At 30.7% G+C, this 24,151-nt stretch overlaps 2 protein-coding genes and 2 long non-coding RNA genes across 4 annotated transcripts; 2 read left to right on the top strand and 2 right to left on the bottom strand.

Annotated features, from left to right (window-relative positions):
- Positions 1 to 83: 83 nt before the first annotated feature.
- On the top strand, positions 84 to 1,097 carry LOC149487027 (uncharacterized). The gene is made up of 3 exons (XR_016315868.1): positions 84 to 210; positions 352 to 532; positions 886 to 1,097. It is a non-coding gene; the product is annotated as an uncharacterized LOC149487027 (long non-coding RNA).
- Positions 1,098 to 1,411: 314 nt separating this feature from the next.
- On the bottom strand, positions 1,412 to 19,828 carry LOC149487026 (uncharacterized). The gene is made up of 3 exons (XR_016315870.1): positions 19,552 to 19,828; positions 5,925 to 6,050; positions 1,412 to 2,461 (listed from the first exon to the last, which is right to left on the bottom strand). It is a non-coding gene; the product is annotated as an uncharacterized LOC149487026 (long non-coding RNA).
- On the top strand, positions 15,491 to 21,840 carry Dip-C (dipeptidase C). The gene is made up of 13 exons (XM_089697254.1): positions 15,491 to 15,670; positions 15,934 to 16,108; positions 16,566 to 16,757; positions 17,145 to 17,192; positions 17,362 to 17,423; positions 17,526 to 17,570; positions 17,717 to 17,792; positions 18,358 to 18,551; positions 18,905 to 19,039; positions 19,285 to 19,399; positions 19,832 to 20,023; positions 20,391 to 20,542; positions 21,682 to 21,840. The coding sequence occupies exons 2-13, from the start codon at positions 15,938 to 15,940 to the stop codon at positions 21,734 to 21,736; spliced, it is 1,437 nt and encodes a 478-aa protein (XP_089553380.1). The 5' UTR covers positions 15,491 to 15,670; positions 15,934 to 15,937; the 3' UTR covers positions 21,737 to 21,840.
- LOC149487024 (uncharacterized) lies at positions 21,103 to 24,136 on the bottom strand. The gene is made up of 3 exons (XM_089697252.1): positions 22,793 to 24,136; positions 22,426 to 22,644; positions 21,103 to 22,241 (listed from the first exon to the last, which is right to left on the bottom strand). The coding sequence occupies exons 1-3, from the start codon at positions 23,951 to 23,953 to the stop codon at positions 22,023 to 22,025; spliced, it is 1,599 nt and encodes a 532-aa protein (XP_089553378.1). The 5' UTR covers positions 23,954 to 24,136; the 3' UTR covers positions 21,103 to 22,022.
- Positions 24,137 to 24,151: the final 15 nt, after the last annotated feature.

Raw genomic sequence — 24,151 nt, 5'->3', positions numbered from 1 at the left:
TTTTTTAAGATTAATGGCTTGGCTACGAGGCTTTTAGGCCAAGTCGTAATGATTTGTATCGAACATTAAACGTCAAAAATCAAAATGTCATGTCACTGTCCTCATAATTCATAATATTATCTAAAATTTCAGATAAACTTAAACTTAAATATGTGAATCTCATCTTTGGATAAATGGGAAAGTGCGAAAAAGCAATATTGAAATAGCAAGGTAAGTTAAAGTACGAGTAAGGACGATTTATGATAACAGACTACAGAGATATATTTTTACGAATAAAGTTTTGGTTTTTGCATGATTTCGTCTGTTTTGATTATTGTTACTTAATTGAAGTAATTTTTATTTAACTTACAGCAGAACATTGTGCAGAGTGCGCGAAGCTCCCTGACCCCGAAATTACAAAGACAAAGATAGGTACATGAATAACTCCCAACGAGGTAAAAGTTATGATGAGACGAAGTTGATAGAATTCTCTGCTGAAAGTTTAAGTGCAAATGATTTGGGAGTTCACAAAAACTAGAGCAGCTGGTCAAAAGTAAATATATTAATTTATAATTATAAGGAAACCTATCTATGTTTGGTTAGAAGCTACTTATATTAACAGTTTTGTAAGGAATTACACACCTACACTGTACACATTTAACTTTTTTTTTTTTAATACGATATTAAGAATTGCAAGATAAACAACTAAAATGTTAAAATACTTGAAAAATGATTAACAAATAAAGTATTTATTATTTAACAAACTATACCGACATTGTTTAAAAAAACATCTTAAATTATATACACCATGACAAGCCCTTTAATAATAAAAGTAAACATATTAAATGTACTTATTAAATTTTAAAGCAACAAAGAATCAGTTTAAATCCAATTTATCTTTCACAGTTGTGTTGATTGCCGGCTTGCCCAAACATTGAACAAGGAAGTACCGGCTTGGGAGATGATCATGTGGTAGTGAGAACTTCAAGTTGGGGGAGGCGCCACCATGTCTACACTTAAAATATTCAAAGAAAATGTAAAAATTTAATTGTACCTTAATATAGTACCTACATTGTTTTCATTTTAAGTAAAAATGAAATTAAAAGTATACATAAGTACTGCAAGTTTTTGAATTATTTATCTACTCTATATTATGCAAATACAATAATTGATTTAAATTTAAAATAAAAATATAAATACCATTAAACTATTAGTGCAGGAATTATTCATAGTGATGTAAATATAAAGTTTTTGTTTATTGCATTTTAAGTTTTAAAGGCTGGTATTATAAATAAGACTTTATTTTTTTAATCAAGGGTCTTTTTAATATGCTATTTACTTACAAATTTGGATTTGAGTAATATACCTAATTGTTTTTAATTAATATATTTTAATCAAAATAGAATTGAATCTATTTTCAAATAATTCCATGTTTTATTACATTTTTATATATATATAAATGTTATCAAGAGAAGTAAAGGAGCAAATGTTTTGTCAATGAATAAATAAAAAGGACTAAATAAAGATTTTGGATTTATAAAATATGTTTTTAATTGCACTAATACATTTAAAGCATGATATTGCTTCCTATTGAAAAAAATATATTCATGTTGCGCTGGCACTTTATAGTTTCTTGAATACTATCAATGCTTCCATGTGGTTACGCTGGGTAATCTTATCCCTAGTGCTCGGAATTGATTGTAGAACCTGGAAATAAATAATGGTATTACTTCTCAAAATTAAATGAGATCCCTAACATAAGTATAATATGGGTTGTGCATTTGAGTGTAGATTTACTTTTAAGTGTTTTATTATATAAATAATATAACATGATAAAATATATTGAATCAAGAAGAAATAATAAACAATCTTTTATAGATTTACATTAAGTAGGTATTAGATAAAATTTATGTTTAGAGAATAAGTAGGGTTGCATTTTATTATATAGAGAAATAACAAGTGGAGAATGTGTACATAAACAAACGTATTTTTAAATATACTCTTAAGATTTGCATTGGGTATGGTACTTACATAACTTTTATCTTACACAGATAAATCTGTAGGTTATAATTGTATTTTAAGATTGTTCATATGCTGCCCCCATATCTCATAGAGACTCGTGATGATTGCGCACTTCGCAATAATAAATTATTTACACGATTCTTCTTAAATCAAAAGGTTTGAAGCCTTTTCTTGGAACAACCCGATGTAGTTATGTTAATTTTGCATTTTTAATATAATAAATGTATTATCTTCTTTAAAAGCTTCATTTATTAAATAGATTTCCAACTACATACGTTTCACTTAAATTTGATGTGTATTCTTTTAATAATATTCAAAATAATGTTATAAAAGTTCCATATTTACAACTTCACTAAAATTGCTTAAAACTGTCATTATTGACATTATAACAAGAATGCTAAATGTCAAAGAGAGCGTGCCGGTTCCAATTTTTCGATTGACGTCTCGAAACCGCTCGAAACTCGGAGCAATTAACAAGCCTGGAGAAGTAACAATTAATTGAACGTTTCTTATATAGTGGCTCTCTTTTATTCAATACCCTAATTAATGCGATAGAAAGAGACAACACATTGTTATCGGCTTGGCATTCAAATCCACATGTAGCCACTTTTTGTTCTAAAAAGGTAGTGCTTGCCACTTTATCGAATACTAAAATATCGATAAATAAAAAAATTAAGTTATAAAATTGCTTGAAGATAATTTAAGATTCGTTTAATTTTGAATTATGGATAGGTAATTCCAAATTTTAAGATTCGTTTAATTTGGAATTATTCATTTACGATGCGTATTGACTGCCTTGCATTGTATGGTAGTGGTATTTATAAAAAAATATTAATATTATTAGGTATTTCGGTTTAGGTTGTTTTTTATGGTTTCGTAAAAAGGTACGTATTTTTTCCTGTTTTCATAGAATTATACGGAACCCTTCGTGCGCGAATCTGACTTCCACCTGGTTGATCTTTTTACAAATCAATAATCGTATCCTACTAATATTATAAAAGCAAAAATATATAAGAATGGACATTTGATACTCTTTCATGTAAAAACTATATAGTTTAAACAGCAGAATAACATATTATAGGCTACAATTTACGGCGGGAAAATAACTCATTCCCACAGGAAAAAATTGGTAAAAGTTTAAAATAAATTGCTTCAAATAAAACAAATAAAATTTAAAATAAATTTTTACAACATTTTATTTCGATACATAATTACCAAATTACAATATTTATTATTTAAAATAGATGCCACCTTAAACTTGTGGCACAGCATCTCTGCAAAGCACTTTACTTTTCTTCCCGTCTGATTCGAAATGATTTGAACAAGGCCGAGAATGTTTTGAAGGCTTCCAATTTTCCCTGTGCTATAGCTTTAACCCAAACATCTTTTAATTTTTCTCAAGCCAGAAACCTGCAAATAACAATAAAATCCATACTTAAATACCTTTTTTTTTCTCCTAACCTAAAGCAGTCATTATCAATGAAGTACTTCGTACCTACTCAAGTATCGATAATTGCACAACACTATGGAAGTTATATTTTGCATTTTTTCTAAAAACTAAGCTGATTATGATTTCATTTCAATGATTAAGGTTAGATAAAACATAGATGATTATGAAAATAACGTAAATTAGCTTATTTATAATACAATTAACAAAAAAATTGATCAAAACACTAACCTGTGAAAAGACAAATTCCAATCTTCATCCGATTTCCCAGTACTACGGCTTTTACAGCCGTGAACAACACAAGCCATGTAATCTTTAGTAAATTATCTTTTCAGAAAATAACATAAGAAACTAGAAAACACGTTTTTCACTTCAAAAACAATAATTAAAATCACCATGCGTTAGTGACCAGACTGGTCACTAAAACAAATTTCAATGACTACATGTCATTTCAAACTGTCGAACTGACATATATCTGTCCTCTTTTTTCGCATGACATTTTGCCATAAGCCAAAAAGGCCAAACTAGTGCTTTATTGTTCAATTAATTGTTACTTCTCCAGGCTTGATAATTGCTCCGAGGCTCGAAACCTCAGAGGAATAAACCTATAGAGTACTTGTATCGAGCGTATACAATTTACATATATTTGTTTCTCTCTATCTAAAGAAAACGTCGTATGAAAGAATGAGATAGCTATAGACAACAAGCTACGTTTCAACATAGTCATGGCACCATTTTTACTATAGGTACGTATTTAGATAGATAGAAGGTGATAGTGATGGGATGTGCTTCAATCGATAAAATCGTGAATGCATTTTGCATTTACGGTTTCGTGAAATAATAAATAATAAAAAAAAACAAAATTAATCATAAATTTGTTTAATCCTACGAATATAATAAATGCAAAATTATGCGAGAATGGATAACTTTCTCTTTCACTGCTGAACCGATTACAATGAAATTTTGTACATACACACATAGGATAGGTTTTATACCGGAAATCCCACGTGAACGGGAACTGTGCGGGATTTTCTTTAAAAACGCGGGCGGAAAGCTAGTATATTTTAAAATTAATTTTAAAACTTGAAATGTAACTAATTTAAAATAAAGATCAATAAAGTTAAAGGAGTGAGGAGAAAGGCACAGTCAGCATGAATTTTAACAAGTTCATAAAAGGACAGTCTTAAAGAAAACATTTTCCTTACATCCTACTAATAAAGCGAAAGTTTGTGAGGATGGATGTTTGTTACTCTTTCACGCGAATACTTCTAAACCGATTACAATGAAATTTGGAAAAATTACTTTTGATCCCGTAAATCCCACAGGAATGGGAACTATGCGGGTTTTTCTTTGAAAACGCATGTATATTAAGTATGTATTTCAATAGTAGTTTCTCATGTATGAGAACTGTCATTTAATCAACCGTTTAATTTTCACATAGTTACACATTTAAATTAAATGTGTAAAAAAATTTCCAAATAAAAATTCACTCACACACAAATGTATTTATTATCTAAAGGAACAAAAAAAAAACGTAAGCGTAAGATTGCACAATTCTTCTAGAGTATCCATCTTGATAACACGCAGGCTCGAAATGCAGTGAACACAATCTAGCAAATTTCGACGGCGCGGCGTCCAATCTACACGTCTCATGTTTTATACCAATTTTTTATTTAGCTCTGGAAATCTAAAACAAAATGAATTTATTAATAATCTAAAAGAGAAACAACAAACTAAACAGATAAGTCAAATAAAACAACCACCTGGTATTTTTTATTTTCCTGCTGTAGAAAATTTACATCTATTATTTGCTACAACAACTACTTACATATATTAAATCTGATATAAGAAACAAAATAAATAAATCAACGTTAATATGAAATAGATTTTTTGTCATAAATCGATAATATACGCTAGATGTGTTACAACACTACGGTGGTAAACAAAATGCCAAACGTGATAATATTGTGACATTTTTTAAAAATTATTTAATTCTTTTGTATTCCACAACCCCATAAAGTGGGTAAATGTTACAGTTACAACATAAACTTATAAAAAAGCGCTTGATAAAACCTTCAAATAGGGTTAGAACATAAATATTTATCAATTTGCTGAAAATCACTTACCGATGGAAAGATATATTTTCATTGTTTTCATCCAAAACTCCCATTCGACTAGTAATAGCCGGTAGCTAAACATACAATAGTCATTTTAGCACACTGACAAATAAAAAGAAACACTATACACTTTATATTTTCTAAATATTTCGTTAAAAACACTTGACGCACCGAGACCTCCAGCTGGAAGGCAAACAAAACATAGCCGGCGCGCTACGTTTGAAGACAGTGCAGATACTCTATCGCTATCTCAATCTGACTTATGCTGTTATTGACTAAGAGTAAGTAGATTAGAAAATATGTATTTTGTTCTGTCTCAATATAAGAACTCTATAGGTTTATTCCTCTGAGCTCGAAACAGTCTTGTTGCAATTGGTTTTCATATGTTTTAGAAGGTCCCGGTGCCAAAAAAGTAAGATTATTTTGTGAACGCAACAAAACGTACCCATAATAAGACTGTTATTCTAAAGGTGCCGGTTACCCCCCTGGTACCTTCTAGGGAAGCGCGTTCCATCTTAGACCGCATCTCAGCTTAATAGTGGTCAAGCGCTTCCCTATTGCCAATAAAAAAAAATAAAATAAAAAAAAAAAAACATACTAAAACCCCGGGACACTCATTTTTTCCTATATCCTACCGTTTCTGAGTTACACGCTGTAAAAAATGACTTTGGCTCAAACAATTTCCCCATACTACATTCCCATGTTTATCACATCAATCGATCAAAAAATATTTATTTCTTCCAAAAAACTCAAATGTCCAACTTGTGACCGGTACTGATAGATTATTATTATTAAAACTCCAAAGTTAGACCGATCGAGATCGCGTAGATGTCGATAATTATACAGTCATGTCATTCTCGTAATTGCTCCGAGGTGTCATTGTTCAGAACGCCATCTAGCAGCCTGAAAAGAACTAAAGGATTAAACGGTAAATCAAAATAGAATACAATGTAGGTACATTTTACACCGAAATAATAAATGAGAACATTGCAGAATTTGTTTTGTTTCCTCAATGGTTATGTTTTAACCGTTACATTTTATAGTAACATTAATATAATAATTTTAAAGAATTAATAATCAAATTGCAATCGAGCCGTCCGCGTAGCTCGAGCGTGTTCTTGTATCTAAATCCGCGATATTATCATATTTAAACTCCACAAGATGGCGCTAATCATTTTGGAAAAAGAAATCTTTTTGATTTATGATTAATTATGATTATGATATAAATAATAAATAATTATTATTTTTTATTTATTTGAAATTCATATGTAAATAAATGCAAAAATTTTAGCTCATTACTATTACTACTCACCAATAGATGGCGATAGTTTACAATGTTGATAAGTGGTTGATAAACATAAATCACTCTGAAAATGACCGCGTGGCCGTAAGTGTTACGACATTATAGAATTATTAGAAGATATTTTTATCTTCTTTTTGAAGGTTGCGAACGAGGAAGTTTAAATAAACCAAATTTATCGTTGAAATAATCTGGTATTAAACTGAATAAAATTTTAAATAGATACCTAATTTTTTTAACCGTTATTGTTGTATGTAATATAGAATAGAATATACTTTAATAGACACATGTGTATTTAGCAAATTATAATGGGTTAGACGTATATTTATTCAGATAATTTTTATTAAACTCTATAAATTCTGGCATCGTTTACCTACCTGCATAAAACGCTGACTTTGTTTTTAGGTAGGTAGGTAGCTTATCAAAATAAAATTATTTAATTTAAAATGTTAATTAATTCAAATTAACCAGTTTATTTTAAGCAATTTGTGAATGTTTATGAAAATAGTAGACGCCTCTTTCGTCTATTTCAAAGAATTACATCATCATGTCTTTTTTTAAAGAAGCTTTATCTGTAAGTAACTTATTTAAACTCCCTTCATTTAACAATAATTTAACATTAAACATAAGTGAACTCTTGATAATCGTAACACAACGTATTTAACTGTAACGACATACCTAATTTAGTACGGTTATAACAAAAACAATTTTCACTTATGGCTCAGCTTGTACAATTGACAAAATTTGGTGTTATATAAGTAAATTTTGTTATAGGTAATACATAATATTATTGTTTCCGCCTTACAGCATTATAAAATATGCATAAACCTATAAATAAACAAGTTGCAAAGTATTCGATTATGTTACAATATTACATGCTCTGTGATTCTGTTACTAGTAGGTACGCATACAAATAAGTTTTGCGAAAATGCTTTTATTCAAAGATAGATAAGCAATTTCTACTATGCATTGTGCAATCTAGGCAATATTATATAAATAATTTACAATTATTTATAATGTTTCGTATTAAAATTAGTTACACCTGCTTCAAATTTAATAATTTAACCACGTGGGACTTAAGCAAAAGCATATTCACATTTTGAACAATAACTGAAACGTGTCCCTGTATTTCATATTTTTTTGGACAAAAATAAATAAATAAATAACTGGTTATTGTCGTGTTGCATGAAAACTTCGAACAGACTGGATTTTTGTCATTAAGACAATGAACTTAAGGCTGCAGTCTAGCAAAATTGCGTTTTCAACAAGTTATTTGACAATTTTTTCCCGGCTAATGAAATGATAAACTGAATTTTTTTTTCTTGTTTATCAATTAGTGTTATATACGCAATGCGCGTGAATTTTTTCACATTTATAAAGTTACTTTATGTTACCTTAATCAGGCCTTCAAGATAAGTCTCTTTCCCCCAAAATCATTTCGAGCTAAGTTTGTGCACTCACTACGTTGCAACCGATTACAATTTACACAATCTGATCAGCGCATTATTATCCTTATATAGTCGTTATTAAAAACTGCTGAATACAATTGCCGAAAAACTTATGATTTTCCTAATTAGAACGTTATAAATTCATTAAATTTCCGATTTTTTGCCTTACAAAATCTATTGATAAATACTGCTAAAAGTTATTTTTTCCATTAATTTATTCGAGTTGGTTGAAGACCAATGAGTATTAATCCTTTAAAAAAATTTTTTTTGAATTTTGATAATTCTTTAAATATTAAAATATATTTAAAATAATTAGGAAAAATCCTAGCGAATTTCTTTAGTCGCGCTCCTTGGGCCGGAGCGTTCTGACGTGTGCTCTACGCTCGATTTTCCTTCATACCGAAGTGAAAGTTGCTCTACTTCATTAAATTTAATATTTTTGTTAATTGATTATTTTTATCTTAGTTTTGTGCAAATATTCGTATTTTTAAACATTTGATTTCGATATGGAAAATAAACGAAAAAAATACGCGTGTAACTACTAGAAAAAAAAAATTATCTTCGAACATAAAGTTAATGAAACCAAATAGATTGCAAAGGTGATTGGCAACAATTTCTTTATTTTACGGGGTGTCAGTAAAGGGATGTATATTTCTTTAAAACTAAAGTAAGCTCATAAATTTTCTTATAAGTAATATTTTTTTTTGAAGTTCCAAAAATGTTTATTTTTCGTTTGAGAAATACGAAATATAATATAAACTTGTATTGAGAACTTGAACTTCCCAAGTTCATCCGGGGAAATCACCATACGGGGAAAATGATTTGTTTACTCCAAAATTATATGCCGAGGTGTTTTAATTTTTTCTTCTAGTCATTTTCAACGTAGCGGCATGTTGTTTGATTATTAATTTTGTAACTTAAATACAGGATGTTTGTTTTATATTCTGATCTTACAGACGCGCTGACAAATTTAGTCCGCCATTTCTAGTTTAGTCCACCAACTCTAAGTACCAATATTAAAACGAATGGATTATCATCACATCATCAAAACTCAGATGTAATGGAAGATCACAATAACATAGAAAATTCAGTGGGTGTTGAGAACTAAACAAACACAAGTAACAGAGACGCGAAGAATAAAAAAAGAGGACGAAAACGATAATTCGTTGATGTTTTCCCTTTTCGACGTATTGTTAGGGTACATCACCAATCTGCAAAAAACAAAACTGATGATTCCCAATTGCTGATTAAAAATGAAAAACAAATAATCGACAACAGTGGTGAAAATTTGCTGATCACAATGAAACATCCTTCAGTGGTAGCAGATTTACTCATTTAAAATGTATCGGTGAACAGCGTAAAGGAGAGGAGGACAGGAAAACATTATGAATGTGGACGGTGGATTGTATACAGGGTGTAATCGTTAAGTATGTGCAGGCGATTATGACGTTATTATTGCAGGTATCAAAAAACTTAAAACTGATATCGAAATTACTTTACCTAATGAGCAAAATGACAATAATAACTTTTTAAAAGTATAACGAGAAATATCTAAAAAATTTACTTTATACACTCCCATATCAAAAAGGGAAAATGGGACTAGTAGAAGTTAAATGTCTAATTCCGGCAAAAGACATGAATGCGGAAGATGCGGTTAAAAATAAAAAAAATAATATTTGAAATACAGTGCAAAAAATAACAGTTTTGAAATACAAATAAGCAGAAGTCTGCTTATTTGCTGTTTGGACTGGAGTGAATCATTCGTTAAAAATAGAATATATAAAAAATTATGTAACGTTTAGGCAAAATAAAATGATGGACCATTATCAAGATTTTACATAAATTGCCTACTGTCAGAATTGATTGATTCGAGACTTCAGCATTCGATGCCCATCAAGGACCCATCCTATATCATTCAAGCGATTGAAAAAAAAAGAGATAAATCCAGTGCAACCGATAAAGCATCAGAATGCTAGCAAAAGATTTATTAGGTTTATCAATATAAATCTATATATTATACATAATATAATAAATCTGTAGAAGACGCGAAGACCGACATCCGCGCGGACGGAGTCGCGGGCGGAAGCTAGTCAGAAATAAATATCTTTTGTTTTCATTTGCGTATTTTTCTATTTTATAATTTTTTAACACAAACATTACATTTTTTTATTATATACAAAATTTGTTTATCCGTTTTATTAGTTAAACTGAACAACTTTCACTAAGAAACTTAGGTCGAAAAAAATGTATAGAGTTATGCATTTTGTATGGAAAGCTTATTTTTTTTATATTTCGTCCAAATTTCTTTGTAAAAGTTGATCAGTTATATAAACATGAAGTTGAAGATATCAATAGAAAGTATTCGCAAATTTTGTGTACTGATAAAAAAAAATCACCCGGTGTAATTTTCACGAAAATTGTTTCAAATTGTCATTTTTGGTACTTATTACGAATATTAAATTATGCATACGAATGATTTAATTTTTAAAAATTAAGTGGAGCAACTTTCCCTTAGTACATTTGTATTATTTACATATAGGATGACAGGATGCATTTGTTTGCACTACTAGACCAAGCCCTTAAGACATAAAATGGAAAATAAAAAACGTTTTAACGAACTCAATAACAACACCAGAAAAAACTGCGCAAAACCGAGGGCAACGGCCGTTTTGAGTTTTGGTTCACCGAAGCAGTCGACTTACAAATACATATAAATAATAATATAGTCGCAAATTCACAGTTCTGACTCACTTATATCAAATACAATACAAATATAGACTTTATTTAAAAGCGTTACAGTGTATTTTTCAATGATTACTGCATAAGAATTGCTGAAGATAATGAAAACAAGGTTTATGAAATTGTTTATTATTCATTCTTATCGTCTAAAATTCTCTTAACTTTGCTACAAATAATATCGATGAAATGCGTTGCATTTGACAAAATTAAATCAAAATAAACAACATAATATTACTCTTTTAATACCTATACCTACTTGAAATGAGTTCACGGCATTTATCGGATAAATTGTGCAACGTAAGTATTTGTGTTTATATGAAAATATTTAATATTACCTGTGTACCTAATAATTAATATATAACTAGCGGTCCACCCCGGCTTCACCCGTGGTACCTACATGTTTAAACTATCCTATCTCTCAAGTTGGATCGAAGTGCACATGGTGTGCGAATTTTATTATAATCGGTTAAGTGGTTTAGGAGTCCATTGAGGACAAACATTGTGACACCAGATTTAAATATAGGGACGTTCGATACACGCCTTTCATTGCGACAAAACAAATCAACACGTGTGCGTACCACCATGGTATCACCACGTGTCACAGTGGATTGTGGAAGCAGGTACCTCATAGTATAATATGGTATTACGGTTACAAACTGGTTGATAAGCGCATAACATAATTATTTTATTATTCATATAAATAATAGGTATATTATATTGTTAATATTCTAAAGAATCTAAAATGTAGTCCTTAGAAAACCAGCTCTATGTTTACAGTAGAGTTGGACTCGAATCAATCAACACATTTTAACATTGAATAAATTGTTTAATATAACATAACCTGCATACATGATAAATCTTGATAGGTACTAAGCTTGGTGGCTTGGTACTAAGGGTACTATTGTCAAATTGGCAGTTCTAAAAATAATGAGGTAGCAGTGATTTTCCTTAGAATTGCTCCAATCTTTTAGTGTAGGTACCCCCTACCTACTTGTAAACAAATAGAAATATTCTACGTACAGTTTATTTAACTCTGGTCTGACCCAATTGCCTTGTTAAAATGCCGAGTATCTAGAATTTTAGTTCATTGCAATATTATTGTAATATAACGATAAGCATATTTAATTTTATAAGGCGTACTGTAAACATTTCACCTGTTCGTTAACTGTGCTTTAAAATCCTTCCATCTACCATGCGCGTCGATTAAGTGGAGCGGCAAGTCTAACTACCACATAGATAACACCGTTCATATTACAGACATGTTGAGTTGCTCACTTGCTCTTGTGTTTATTTACGTCCATCGTATTGTTTGTATACAGCCCGGCACGACTGCGCATCTGTCTACGTCATACCCCTCCCGCATACCCCCGCGGAGACCTGCAATTCCTACACCGGGGTCGAGCCGACTCACTCGCTCATTCATTCGACATTCGCAAACGTTGTTACACGCAGCCAGTGAAATTGTAATTACTCGTTTATTACTACCTTATTACCCTTCAACGCTATGTTGAAAGAGACCTCCCGCTATGACAGTCGAAATACAAGTCAAGAGGAGAGGCGTCCATTAACATCAAGCCGATTGCCAGCTATTGAAGAGCTTACTCTTGGCTTAAAGCAAAAGCTTCATCTGCAAGCTCGAGCAAGAGCAGCGCCTTATTACATTAGAAAGCAAGAACCAGTTGATCTCGTAGAAAGGTTACTGGAACAACGTGCCCTTGTCGCCGAGGCTGTTCGTAGATTACAGGAAAAGAAACAACCGTGTCATGAAATATCAGTCGATTCCTAATTTATTTATTTTAATAAAACAAAACATTTTAGTTGTGAAAGTGTGGAACGTGTTGTGAAATCGTTTGTGTGCGAGAAACGTGTCGGGTTACAATGGTGCTATATGCGGAGAGCATGCGAGAGCGAGATGGCCGGTTGTGACGTGTCACGCACGACACAAATCACGAGAATGAACCAAAATGGCCGCTGGTATTCTACAATCATAATATTTATTCTTCGTTAAATAGTGACCTTAACTGATCAAAGTACTGAATGACGTAACCAACGTTTAGTATTGTGTATTAAGTTTAATTATGTATTTAAACAAATTAATTTCTCATTTATATGACAAAGCCGTTAATGTAAAGCATTTCCAAGCTATGTTAATTAATATTATGTAAATTAAATCGTTCATTTATAAATGTAAAGTATTTACGAGCTTTAAATATTGTTTTCCTATAGATGTGTAACTAATATTTAGAGTTCTTTCTTAATAGTTTAATCATATCAAATATTATGATTCAATCATTTTAATAATTATGTACCTATCTATATAAATTACCAACTTCATACCTAAAACTAGTTCATAATAATCAAGTAAAAACTATCCATACTAATCTTAGTCCGTTATACTTTCACAATATTATTACACTATGAACATAACAGTACACCAATGTAATAAGTACAGTTATTTCCTCGCATGCTATTGTAAGTTGGTATCGCACAAGAGCGATTTAAAGCAGATATGATGAAGTATTTACCCGTTCAGATTAAATAGATTCTGGACCAGTAAACCGCTTTCATAACTGCTTATAATTAGGAAAATTCTAGGCAATATTTTTATTATTATAAATGTAATTCTTTTTAATGTCAACAGTCTTTATTATAATGTACAATCGTACCAAACCTGGTATAAAAATGATGTAATATTACATGTGTGCATGTTTTAGTGCATTTTGTGATTTTAGATAGTTTAATTTATCGTCGATCTTGTGATTTAGATAAGTAAAGAAGTTATAACCTAATAAATGGAATGAATTTCGAAAACATATAAAGTGTTATGTTTATTTACATACACATTTATAGCTTTTCTATGGATGACTATGACAGGTAAGTTAAGAAACCTTGCCTTAACCATTTAACACATAATATTAGACTAGTGGCGCCCTCTTGTATCTAATAGAAAAAGTTTATCAATATTCCAATACAAGTTACCAGTTTATTATACCGTGCGATTACACCCACGAGTAAAAGCAAATATTTTTTCAGGAAATCTTCACTAAATTACCTTTTTAATTAGTAAGTGCAACTCCTTTTTTGTACTTTTTTTATCCAAAAATTTAGATACGTACATAACAATAATAATTATTACTAAAGTGGTTTGTTTACTTGAATCAAACATTTTATGAAAATTAATATATTATTTAAAATATGTTTTAACTTTAAACATGTTTTAAATGTCATTTTCGTTAATTACGTCGTCAGATTCACTTTTTATATAATATGTACATATAATTCTTAGATATAATTATATTTATTCATCATATGATCATATCCCTGAGCAGCAACTGGTGAAGAATTATTCAATAGTTCAATAATTTCATAGCCTGTACAAACAAACAAAATAAAAATCAAATCTAACCTCTCTTCATGCAATACTCAGCTGTATAGATTAAACTAATATTAAAAAATAAAAAGCCGAAGAGTTTGTTTGTTTGAACGCGCTAATCTCAGGAACTACTGGTCCGATTTGAATATTTATTTCGGTATTAGATTGCCTATTTATCGAGGAAGGCTATAGGCTATATTATATCATCACGCTAAGACCAACAGGAGCGGAGCACTGCACGTAAAACCGTGGGGCACAGCCAAGAAGCTTATATCAATACACTGGAGATTTCAGTATGAACATTAACTTGTATCAAGAAAATATGGCCTTGAATGACGCCTGTATGTTTTTTATCCCTTTCACACCCACTTGCCAAGTTAGGTGTGAAAGGGATAAAAAAACATACAAGCGTCATTCAAGGTCATATTTTCTTGTTACAAGTTAATGTTCATACTGAAATCTCCAGTGTATTAGATATAAGCTTCTTGGGCACAGCTAATCCATACTAAAATTATAAATGCGAAAGTAACTCTGTCTGTCTGTCTGTTACTCAATCACGCCTTAACTACTGAACCAATTTGCATGAAATTTGGTATAGAGATATTTTGATAACCGAGAGAGGACATAGGATAGGTTTTATCCCGGAAATCCCACGGGAACGGGAACTATGCGAGTTTTTCTTTGACTGCGCGGGCGATGCCGCGGGTGGAAAGCTAGTATTAAATAACTTTAAAAAACATGCCAACTGCAACGCTGAGAATACCTTTGTCTTTTTATAATTTAAATATTTCCATATTAATGCCGTTTTTTTCATTACAACGTTATATACAATACACATGTTATACATGTATCATTCTGTTATTTAATTAATCAGAGTCCTAAAAACATAAAACCAAAGTATGTATTACAATATTATATAGATATTGTTATACTGTGGTGACTGTGATAAAAGCTTCTGTTTAAAGTTAATTAAAAAATTAACTCTAAATTTACGGTTCTTTTTGAACGTTTGACAAAACTTCATAATTGACACTGACAGTCCCAGAAATATTTAACGTCATTACCTACGTCAAATGTATTGTCAAGTTTCGATGTTTAAAAATAAAAACATTAAAACAAATATTTATTATCATTCTAATTTCCAAGCAAACGTATTGTATTGTCTCAACATAATTATATTTTATATAGGGTGGTTTAGACATTGCAGTTCATAGTGCAAGAATAAACTTTTATATACATAAACAGGTACAGAATATAGGAACAAAGCTTTTCAACTTTCATTTAGAAATATTTGTTGTTTTTGCATTGGCTTGCTACTTATACTTTATTTCTATTGATAAAACGCCCTTTTTATGTCAATGGCGTGGACCGAGGACAAGTCACTAATTGTGAATACATAGGTATTCATATCTAAACGATTAATGATAAAATATACTGATAACATTATCATCATATTATAAATGCTTATACAGATAATAATTACATCTCTTTCGATATTAACTGCATAGAAATATGGAGGCGTATTGGTCCATGGGTCCAGGCACCTTAGAAGTGCCTATGTCATTGTTTGCTAAAAACAGACAAAGACTGGCAGAGAAATTAGAAGATGGACAAGTGGTTGTGTTGCAAGGTGGAGATGACATTAGTCATTATGATACGGATATCCAATATGTATTTAGGCAGGTAAGTTAATTTTTATTGTAGCTATCCAGTAAACAAACAAAACATCTAATCAAGTTCAGGTGTAACTTTATACTTTACAAGCTTTCCGCCCGCGGCTTCGCCCGCTTTGTCTAAAACATAATAAATTATATACTAAAACCTTCCTCTTGAATCACTCTATCTATTAAATTAAACCCCATCAAAATCCATTGCATAGTTTTAAAGATTTAAGCATACATAGGGACAGAGAAAGCGACTTTGTTTTATACTATGTAGTGATACTACATCATTACATGTAATATGAAATCAAGCTACAATAATCTATCCTCAGCAGCCAAATCGCTACATCAATTTGTTGTATAATTCTTAAAGATATTTAATACCAATGAAATTTATTATAGGTACTTTATATATTTTTATAGTTACTTTAAAGAAAATCTATAAATGTAAAAGCTATTTTATTTAAAAAAAATTATAGGAAGCCTATTTCACCTGGGTATGTGGAGTCAAAGAGCCTGGTTGCTATTTTGCTCTAGATGTGAAAACTAAAAAGGCCCATCTTTTCGTTCCTCGCTTGCCAGATGAATATGAAGTGTGGATGGGCAAATTGTTAACTTGTGAACAAATCAGAAAAATTTATGCCATCGATGAAGTTCATTATGTTGATGAGGTAATTATCAGGTAGCTAATTTGCTAATGCATACTAAAATATTTTTATTAATTACTGTAATAATTAATGAAAACTATTTTTTTGTTTTAATTACTGTGCCTTTTGTATCAATATTTGTAGAATTCTTGCTCTTATACTCCTAATAACAAACAAGAAAATATGCATACTTTGATCACTTATGAAATTTAAAACAATCTCACATTAAAATAGTTACAAAATAGTTATGGTTAATTAAATATTGCAGTAATTTTAATTAATAACATCATATTGTTTTCATTCTACTAGCAAGTAGATAAAATTAAAGAAAAATATTTGATTATTTTAATTTGTAACAAAAATCCTGTAAGTATCTATTTCATTTTTTATATTATGGTTTTATATTTTCAGCTGAGGGATATACTCAAATCTATGAACCCTGATAAATTACTCACTCTTGTAAGTATTTTATTTGTAGAATAATTTTCATTGCTATGTAAAACTCATAGGAATGTTGCAAATATATATTTTTTTAATAAATTGTTCAACATAAATATAGCAAAGATATCATGAATATTATATATGTAGTATATTTATTTATTCCGATTTGATTATTATAAAATTTCAGAGTGGTCCAAATACAGATAGTGGTTTGACAGCAAGTGAGGCAGTTTTCGAAGGCATTGATGAGTAAGTTTTATACCTATTTTTACCAATACCAATAGAACAAGACCAATATGGGTCTCTTTTTATAAAAAAATTATTAATTTCATATTTTATGTACATTTTCAGGTTTACAGTTGATAATGAAACTCTCTTCCCTATAATTGCTGAATTGTAAGTAATTATTTTTTTGTCTAAGAATTATATTTTTCTTTCAATCCTTTATTCTTCATATCCTTTATTTCAATTATGTTTAAATAATATATGTATATTGTATATTCTACACACTTTTTTCACAATATCTATTTTAAATTTTTTAGGAGAGTGATCAAAACACCAGAAGAAATTGAAGTGATGCGTTATGTGTGCAAAGTGTCTTCTGATGCTCACAAACAGGTATGTAACAATATTATAAAAATCTTCTCATTACATACGGCTTTTGTTCTGTAATAAATTAAAAACAAAATTTCCTAATACATGATTAACGAAATGGATTTGGTTATTATAAAATACGGCGACTTTCTTTTGTCCCTTAATTTGTTTATTGTTTTTCACTTTCGAATTAATTATCTAAATTCTAAAGGGTTATAAAATTCGATAAATGGATATATCAAATAAAGTGTTTACAATATTGCTATATATATGTAATAGATAAGAGATTAGCTGATTATGCTTGCTTAACTATCTGTAATGATAATTACCTAAATATTATTATTTCAACATTTCTCAAATAATAATAATTAATAAATAATAATACAAATATCTTGTTATCTATTATATCAATGTTTAAATTATTGAAATTGTTTACAAAGACATTTTACCAAAACAGTGTTGAACTGTGTTCTAAACTTAGAAAAATACAGTTTAGGTGCCTGTTTTCACAACAAACTAACAAAAAAAGTAAATCATTTCACTTTATAATATTACTTAACATCTACAATATATTTTGTACAATTGGCAGGTGATGCTCTACGCCAAACCAGGTCTAAAGGAGTACCAATGCGAGTCAGTGTTCCTAGACCATTGTTACCGTATTGGCGGGTGTCGTCATGTTTCGTATACTTGTATCTGTGGTTCGGGAGTTAACGCGGCAACTCTGCACTATGGTCATGCCGCTGCGCCCAACAGCAAGATTATAGAGGACGGCGATCTATGGTATGCGGTTCTATCATTGTTTTACCATAGAAATATGCTGAATGTGTTATTTAACTAGCATGGAGGGAAAGGGTAAAATAGTTTATATGCATAAGATTAAACTGATCACTTGACTCGTATCGATGAACTTGATGAAGAGGAAATTATCAATATTTTCGCATGACACAAAATTCTAAAAGTCACGTGGCTTGTGACCTCTGTCTACCCGCTAGTCATGTTTCATATAACATTTTGATAGAATTTGCAGTAAATCTTGTTCACAACTGTGAATTGTATGTAGCTCCAGAGTGTGGACAAATATAGCATTGTGATGCAAATAGAATACCAAAACATTAACTTATTTTTTTTTTAAGTTTATTCGATATGGGTGGTAACTATGCGGGCTACGCCGCAGATATTACTTGTACCTTCCCAGCTAATGGCAAGTTTACAGAAGAACAAAAACTCGTCTATGAAGCAGTGCTTGAAGCTCGTGACGCCGTTGTAAGGTTAGAATACTATGTTATTAGCATATTATGATTAATTATTTTATTAAATTAAACTTCTTATTGCGAGATAGTAGCTTCTTACGAGTATTAATTATTATCCATACAAAATCTAAACACTTAATTAACTATTATATCTTTGCAAAAAATGTTTATGTCCAACTTCAAGACTTATTTTTACTAAAATTATTATTCACCAAAATTAAATGTTAATTCTAATAAAAAAATTTTATCAATACACTTTGTAGAGAAGCCAAACCTGGTGTGCTATGGACCGATATGCATTTGACGGCTAACCGGAGTATGCTACAACATTTGAGAGACGGTGGCTTGCTGGTTGGCGACGTTGAGGATATGATTAAGGTAAAATAAGTATTATTATTATTCCCGTTAATTGTGCCGTCCGTGTATCGTGTCGCCCGGGTGAGAATGTTGAAGTGAAAACTTCTTTAGCGGCGTTGAGCACTTTTTCTGTAATGGGTATAAAATCTTAAACTCGCGTCAGGACACGTGACCTGATCGAAAAAGCGTAAGACGGATACCATTCCAAAATATCAAACATGCTCAACGTTAATAATCAAGTTTTCACTTCTGCCGGCACTCTCGGAGTGCAAGTGCTTTTTTTATTTTGTTTTTTGCCAAAAACCTACTTGAGGACACCATCTTACTAATACATGATACAAAGAAGAGATTAAAAAAGAAGCAAAATCCATTCATTTCCTATTTTTTTAAGCTTTGAATTTTTTTTCAACCAAATGACTGAATTACGAATTAATTCGAACAAAATCCCACCAGCACGGTGTGAACGCGATCCTGCAGCCCCACGGGCTCGGTCACCTGATTGGTTTAGACGTGCACGACGTGGGCGGGTACTTACCGCACTGCCCGCCGCGGCCCGCCGGCCCGCTCGCGCGCTTGCGGACTGCCAGGGTGCTGCGGGCGGGCATGCTGCTCACTATCGAGCCGGGATGCTACTTCATCGATAAGGTATAGTAATACCCAAATTTAGTGGCAGGCTGAAATTGTCACTTCGTATGTATGCAACGATGCGCTGCTAACTTCAACCCGGTCATAAATATTGGTAGAATGGTATGTGTGGTGTTTAAACTCAAAACTTAATATTAAAGATTAAAAAATATTATAGCTCAGAATATCGCTTCTATGAAATTCTAAAGGGTTGAATATATTATTTTTTTCTTAAAATATGTTGTAATATGTAATTTCTTTTTATGTATTTGTTTATAAATAAACTCAATTTTTTGTACTATCCGCACAGTGTGCAAACGTAGTAATAGATATATTATATAATATCATAAAAAAATGAAACATAACCATAGACAATTTGATGTTGCAGCTCTTAGATAGAGCGCAGTCCAACCCCGAGCAAGCGAGATTCTTCAACTGGGACAAAGTGAACAAGTACCGCGGCACGGGCGGCGTGCGTATCGAAGACGACGTGCTCATCACTGAGGATGGAGTGGAAAATCTCACTTTTGTGCCGCGAACGTAAGCTACGATTTAATATATTGAAGTGAAAACTTCTTAAGCGGCGTTGGGTATAAAATCTTAAACTCGCGTCAGGACACGTGGCCTGATCGAAAAAGCGTAAGACCGATTCTTTTTTTTTTTTTTAGCCCTTATATTCCATGCGTAAGACGGATACCATTCCAAAATATCAAACATGCTGAACGTTAATAATCAAGTTTTCACTTCTGCCGGCACTCCCGGAGTGCAACCCGTCTTATTTTTTTGGAAATTGACAGTTCTTGAAATCCATAGACAATTTATGGAATGGATGATCAAGTATAAAATGTCTACTATAACAAATTGATTTCAAAAACTTTAACCATACTAATTATGAAATTATTTTCTATATAACTAATTCAATTTACCTAAATGACAGTATACTATAGTTGAGCCAATTTAATAGGCAACATTTGACGTCTATCAATTTTATCTTAATAGGGTGGTAACCTGCTTAAAAACATCGATTATAGCGAATTAATCGATACGGACTTTAAACATTTGTCAATCGAACTTGAAACACATGTCAATAATTTATGATGATTTTTATTCCCAAGTAATCAATGCATTCGATTCTAGATGTCAGATTTCGATTTTTAGAGTAACGTCTCTGGTATTTAAAAAGAAAAAAAGGTTTATTGACACAAAATTGTAGCGACGTCAGTTCTTTAAATAAGAAAATGTTTATTATGTTTAGAATGGTTTATCAGTAAAATCAAATCCTAAAATTAGTTGCATCGGTCATTATTATTATAAATATGTAATCGTAATTGAAAAAAGTTAAGCAAATGTGCAGTTCTAACAAAACGAAATATCATGTTATTCTATGTCATCGTTACTAGGTTACGTTGTTGAATTTTGTTGAACTGTCAAATGTTGCCTATTAAAATGGCTCTACTATAGTAACTGAAAATTATAAACAGTCACTCAATAACCACCGAAAGACATATAAGTAGTAAATTAATAAAACAACAAAAGTCAAAAACAATGTCTAAATAAGGTGTTATCTAACTACTAGAAAATAATTGTTATTGCAAAATTCAAATTTAGGCCAAGGTTTTAAACATATCATCAATTATTTTGTTATTGTCAATTCTAATTATACTGTTTTGTGTTTACAGTGTTGCGGAAATTGAAGAGCACATGGCGAATGGAGCTAATTTTAAACAGATTTAAGTAAAATATTTAACCGACTATGTATATTATGTGATACAATATATTCCCATAATGTTTTCCTTGTATGATGTAAGGGTTTAAAATAAAATGTCTATTTTTGTTTATTATTGTTTTATTTCTCATTTTATGTAGCATTTTATATAAATATATATTACTTAAATAGATCACATGCCAAAACAATTGACTTAAATAAAACTAACGAATTTTATAACAAGCTATATAATAAATCACATACTATGAGTTAAATTAAGTGTTCACACTTAATTTTCTTTGAAATAATATACATTCAAGCATAATGCAAATAGTTCTTTATTAATTGAGGTAATTCAATTTTATTTAAAACATCAAAGAACTTTTCTGTGGTGAAGACAGTATTACTTTTCCTTATACATGATCTGATTTTTACCCTGCATAAATGTTTTAAAGGTAGAACAATAAATGGCAAAGTTTCTGATGTTGCTCCTTCACTCAAAATACCAATCATTGCCAGTAAATGATTCTGCACCTACAACCAAACATTTAATAGTTAAAACTATAACATGTATCAAAATAAAATTTGAAGTATTGTTTATATTAGAAAAAAGGCACTATGAAACATTGGGTAATAGAAGATTTTAAGAAGAAACATGCAATATATAGAATGAGAATTCAGCCTATAAAAGTATATTCTTCATATCTAAAATACTTACACTTTGTGGTATTCTCCCTAAAACACCACTTTCATGTGCAAATGTTAATAAATATGCGGGTTCACAATATAAACTGTGTGGTAACATTATTGGTAATGTATTTGGGTCTGATGTCAAAGAGGCAATAAATGCATCAGGCACACACTTCTCTTTATCAATACACTTTGCAGCACTGCAATAGTCAACATTACAACCATACTGCCTGAATAGCCTAAAAACCTAAAATTGTTATGTACATTTATTAAATTGTTATTCTAAATTAAAAAAGTGAATTAAATAAAATTCAAGGAAATTTTAATTCTAATAAAACTACAATGAAACACTCAAGTAAAATTAATGAGAATATTAGTTTAATTTGTAAACTTACATCTTCAAAGCAAGCTGAATGCATGCAATAATGTATGTATACCAAGGGTGGACATTCATGTATATTGAATGCATCAACCAAAAGCCCTCTCTTCAAAAATAAATGAAAGAATTCTTCAAACTTCTCTGGAGAGTTCTTAAAAATATACTCACAAATATTCAAGTAAGAATTCAATGGTGCATTTACAGCATAAGTAGGTCTCCAATCTCCAATTTTTTCTAAAGTCACAAGAAACTGGTCAGAAATATTAAAGAATTCTGGGCCTAGATTATTGTGTTTGAGGAGGCTCTCCAATATTTCTAATTTAAAGTAATGAGGTTTACAGGCTCTTAATATAATATTATAATCAATAACATCTATATCAGTGACTTCTAATAAAATCTTGAATATACTGGTGTATCCCAAATTTAAAGCTTGAGTTAAGGCAAGTTCTCCATCCACATTTTTGATATTAGGATCTGCACCTTGTGCCAATAAAAATGGTATTACTTCATCATTAAATCCTTGTGTAGCAAAAATCAAAGGAGTATCACCATGAACTGTTATTTGATTTATATCAGTTACAAATGGTAATAAATTTTTAATAGTTTGGAAACAGCCCTTATAACATGCCAGATGAAATGGAGTGTAATTAGCATCATTTCTGATTTCTGGATCAGCTCCAGCATGTAGTAATACTGCAACAGCTTCATGTTCAGTGCCTAAAGCGGCATCATGCAGTGGAGTATCACCATCAAAATCTTGTACATCTAACATTGCATTATATTCAATTAGAAGCTGGACGATTTCGATCCTACCTTGGGCGCAACAAATATGAAGAGGCGTTACATTTTCAGTACTACCATAATTAACCATGTCAGGCAAATGATCAAGCAGAGCTTTGATTACTTTAATAGAACTACGATGACGACATGCCAGATAGAGAGCAGTGTGCCCTTCGTGTGTTTCAGCTAGCGGACGTGTATCTGGATGCTTTAAAATTAGCTCTAAACTTTCGTAACTATCACTAGCTGCTGCTTCATGAAGACAAGTCCATCCTCTATTATCAACACAATTCGGATTAATCTTCCCAAGTAACCGTTTTACAGTTTGAACATCGTTCTTTCTAGCAGCGATATTTAATGAATTGGTGGATGCGGGATTGCATGAACTAAAATCCATGATTTTTTTAAGAAATATTTTAATTATTATAACTTAACTAATACCGTGATTTTGAAAAATCTTGTTTTCACAATTATAGTATAGTACTTTTTATTTTCATTTTATCAATAACTACATACATCTAATTATAATTATTATATTTTTAGTAGGAATAGAATTTATAAATGTTGATTGTTTGGTTGATTGACATTTGACTTT

This window comes from Colias philodice, chromosome 7 (assembly GCF_061535455.1).
Source record: "Colias philodice isolate Cphi_HAF_F1 chromosome 7, ilColPhil1 Martin Lab GWU primary, whole genome shotgun sequence".
Taxonomy (NCBI): Eukaryota; Metazoa; Arthropoda; class Insecta; order Lepidoptera; family Pieridae; genus Colias; species Colias philodice.
Note: the sequence above shows the minus strand (reverse complement) of the source record. Positions and strands in the feature narration are given on the sequence as shown.

What these genes read in the sequence shown, in the direction of transcription:
- Dip-C (XM_089697254.1), top strand. Translation starts at nt 15,938, where the DNA reads ATGGAGGCGTATTGGTCCATGGGTCCAGGCACCTTAGAAGTGCCTATG. An exon ending in TCCAATATGTATTTAGGCAG is followed by an intron (nt 16,109 to 16,565) that starts GTAAGTTAATTT and finishes AAAAAATTATAG; the next exon opens with GAAGCCTATTTCACCTGGGT. An exon ending in GTTTTCGAAGGCATTGATGA is followed by an intron (nt 17,424 to 17,525) that starts GTAAGTTTTATA and finishes GTACATTTTCAG; the next exon opens with GTTTACAGTTGATAATGAAA.
- LOC149487024 (XM_089697252.1), bottom strand. Translation starts at nt 23,953, where the DNA reads ATGGATTTTAGTTCATGCAATCCCGCATCCACCAATTCATTAAATATC. An exon ending in ATTCAGCTTGCTTTGAAGAT is followed by an intron (nt 22,645 to 22,792) that starts GTAAGTTTACAA and finishes TAACAATTTTAG; the next exon opens with GTTTTTAGGCTATTCAGGCA. An exon ending in TAGGGAGAATACCACAAAGT is followed by an intron (nt 22,242 to 22,425) that starts GTAAGTATTTTA and finishes GTTTGGTTGTAG; the next exon opens with GTGCAGAATCATTTACTGGC.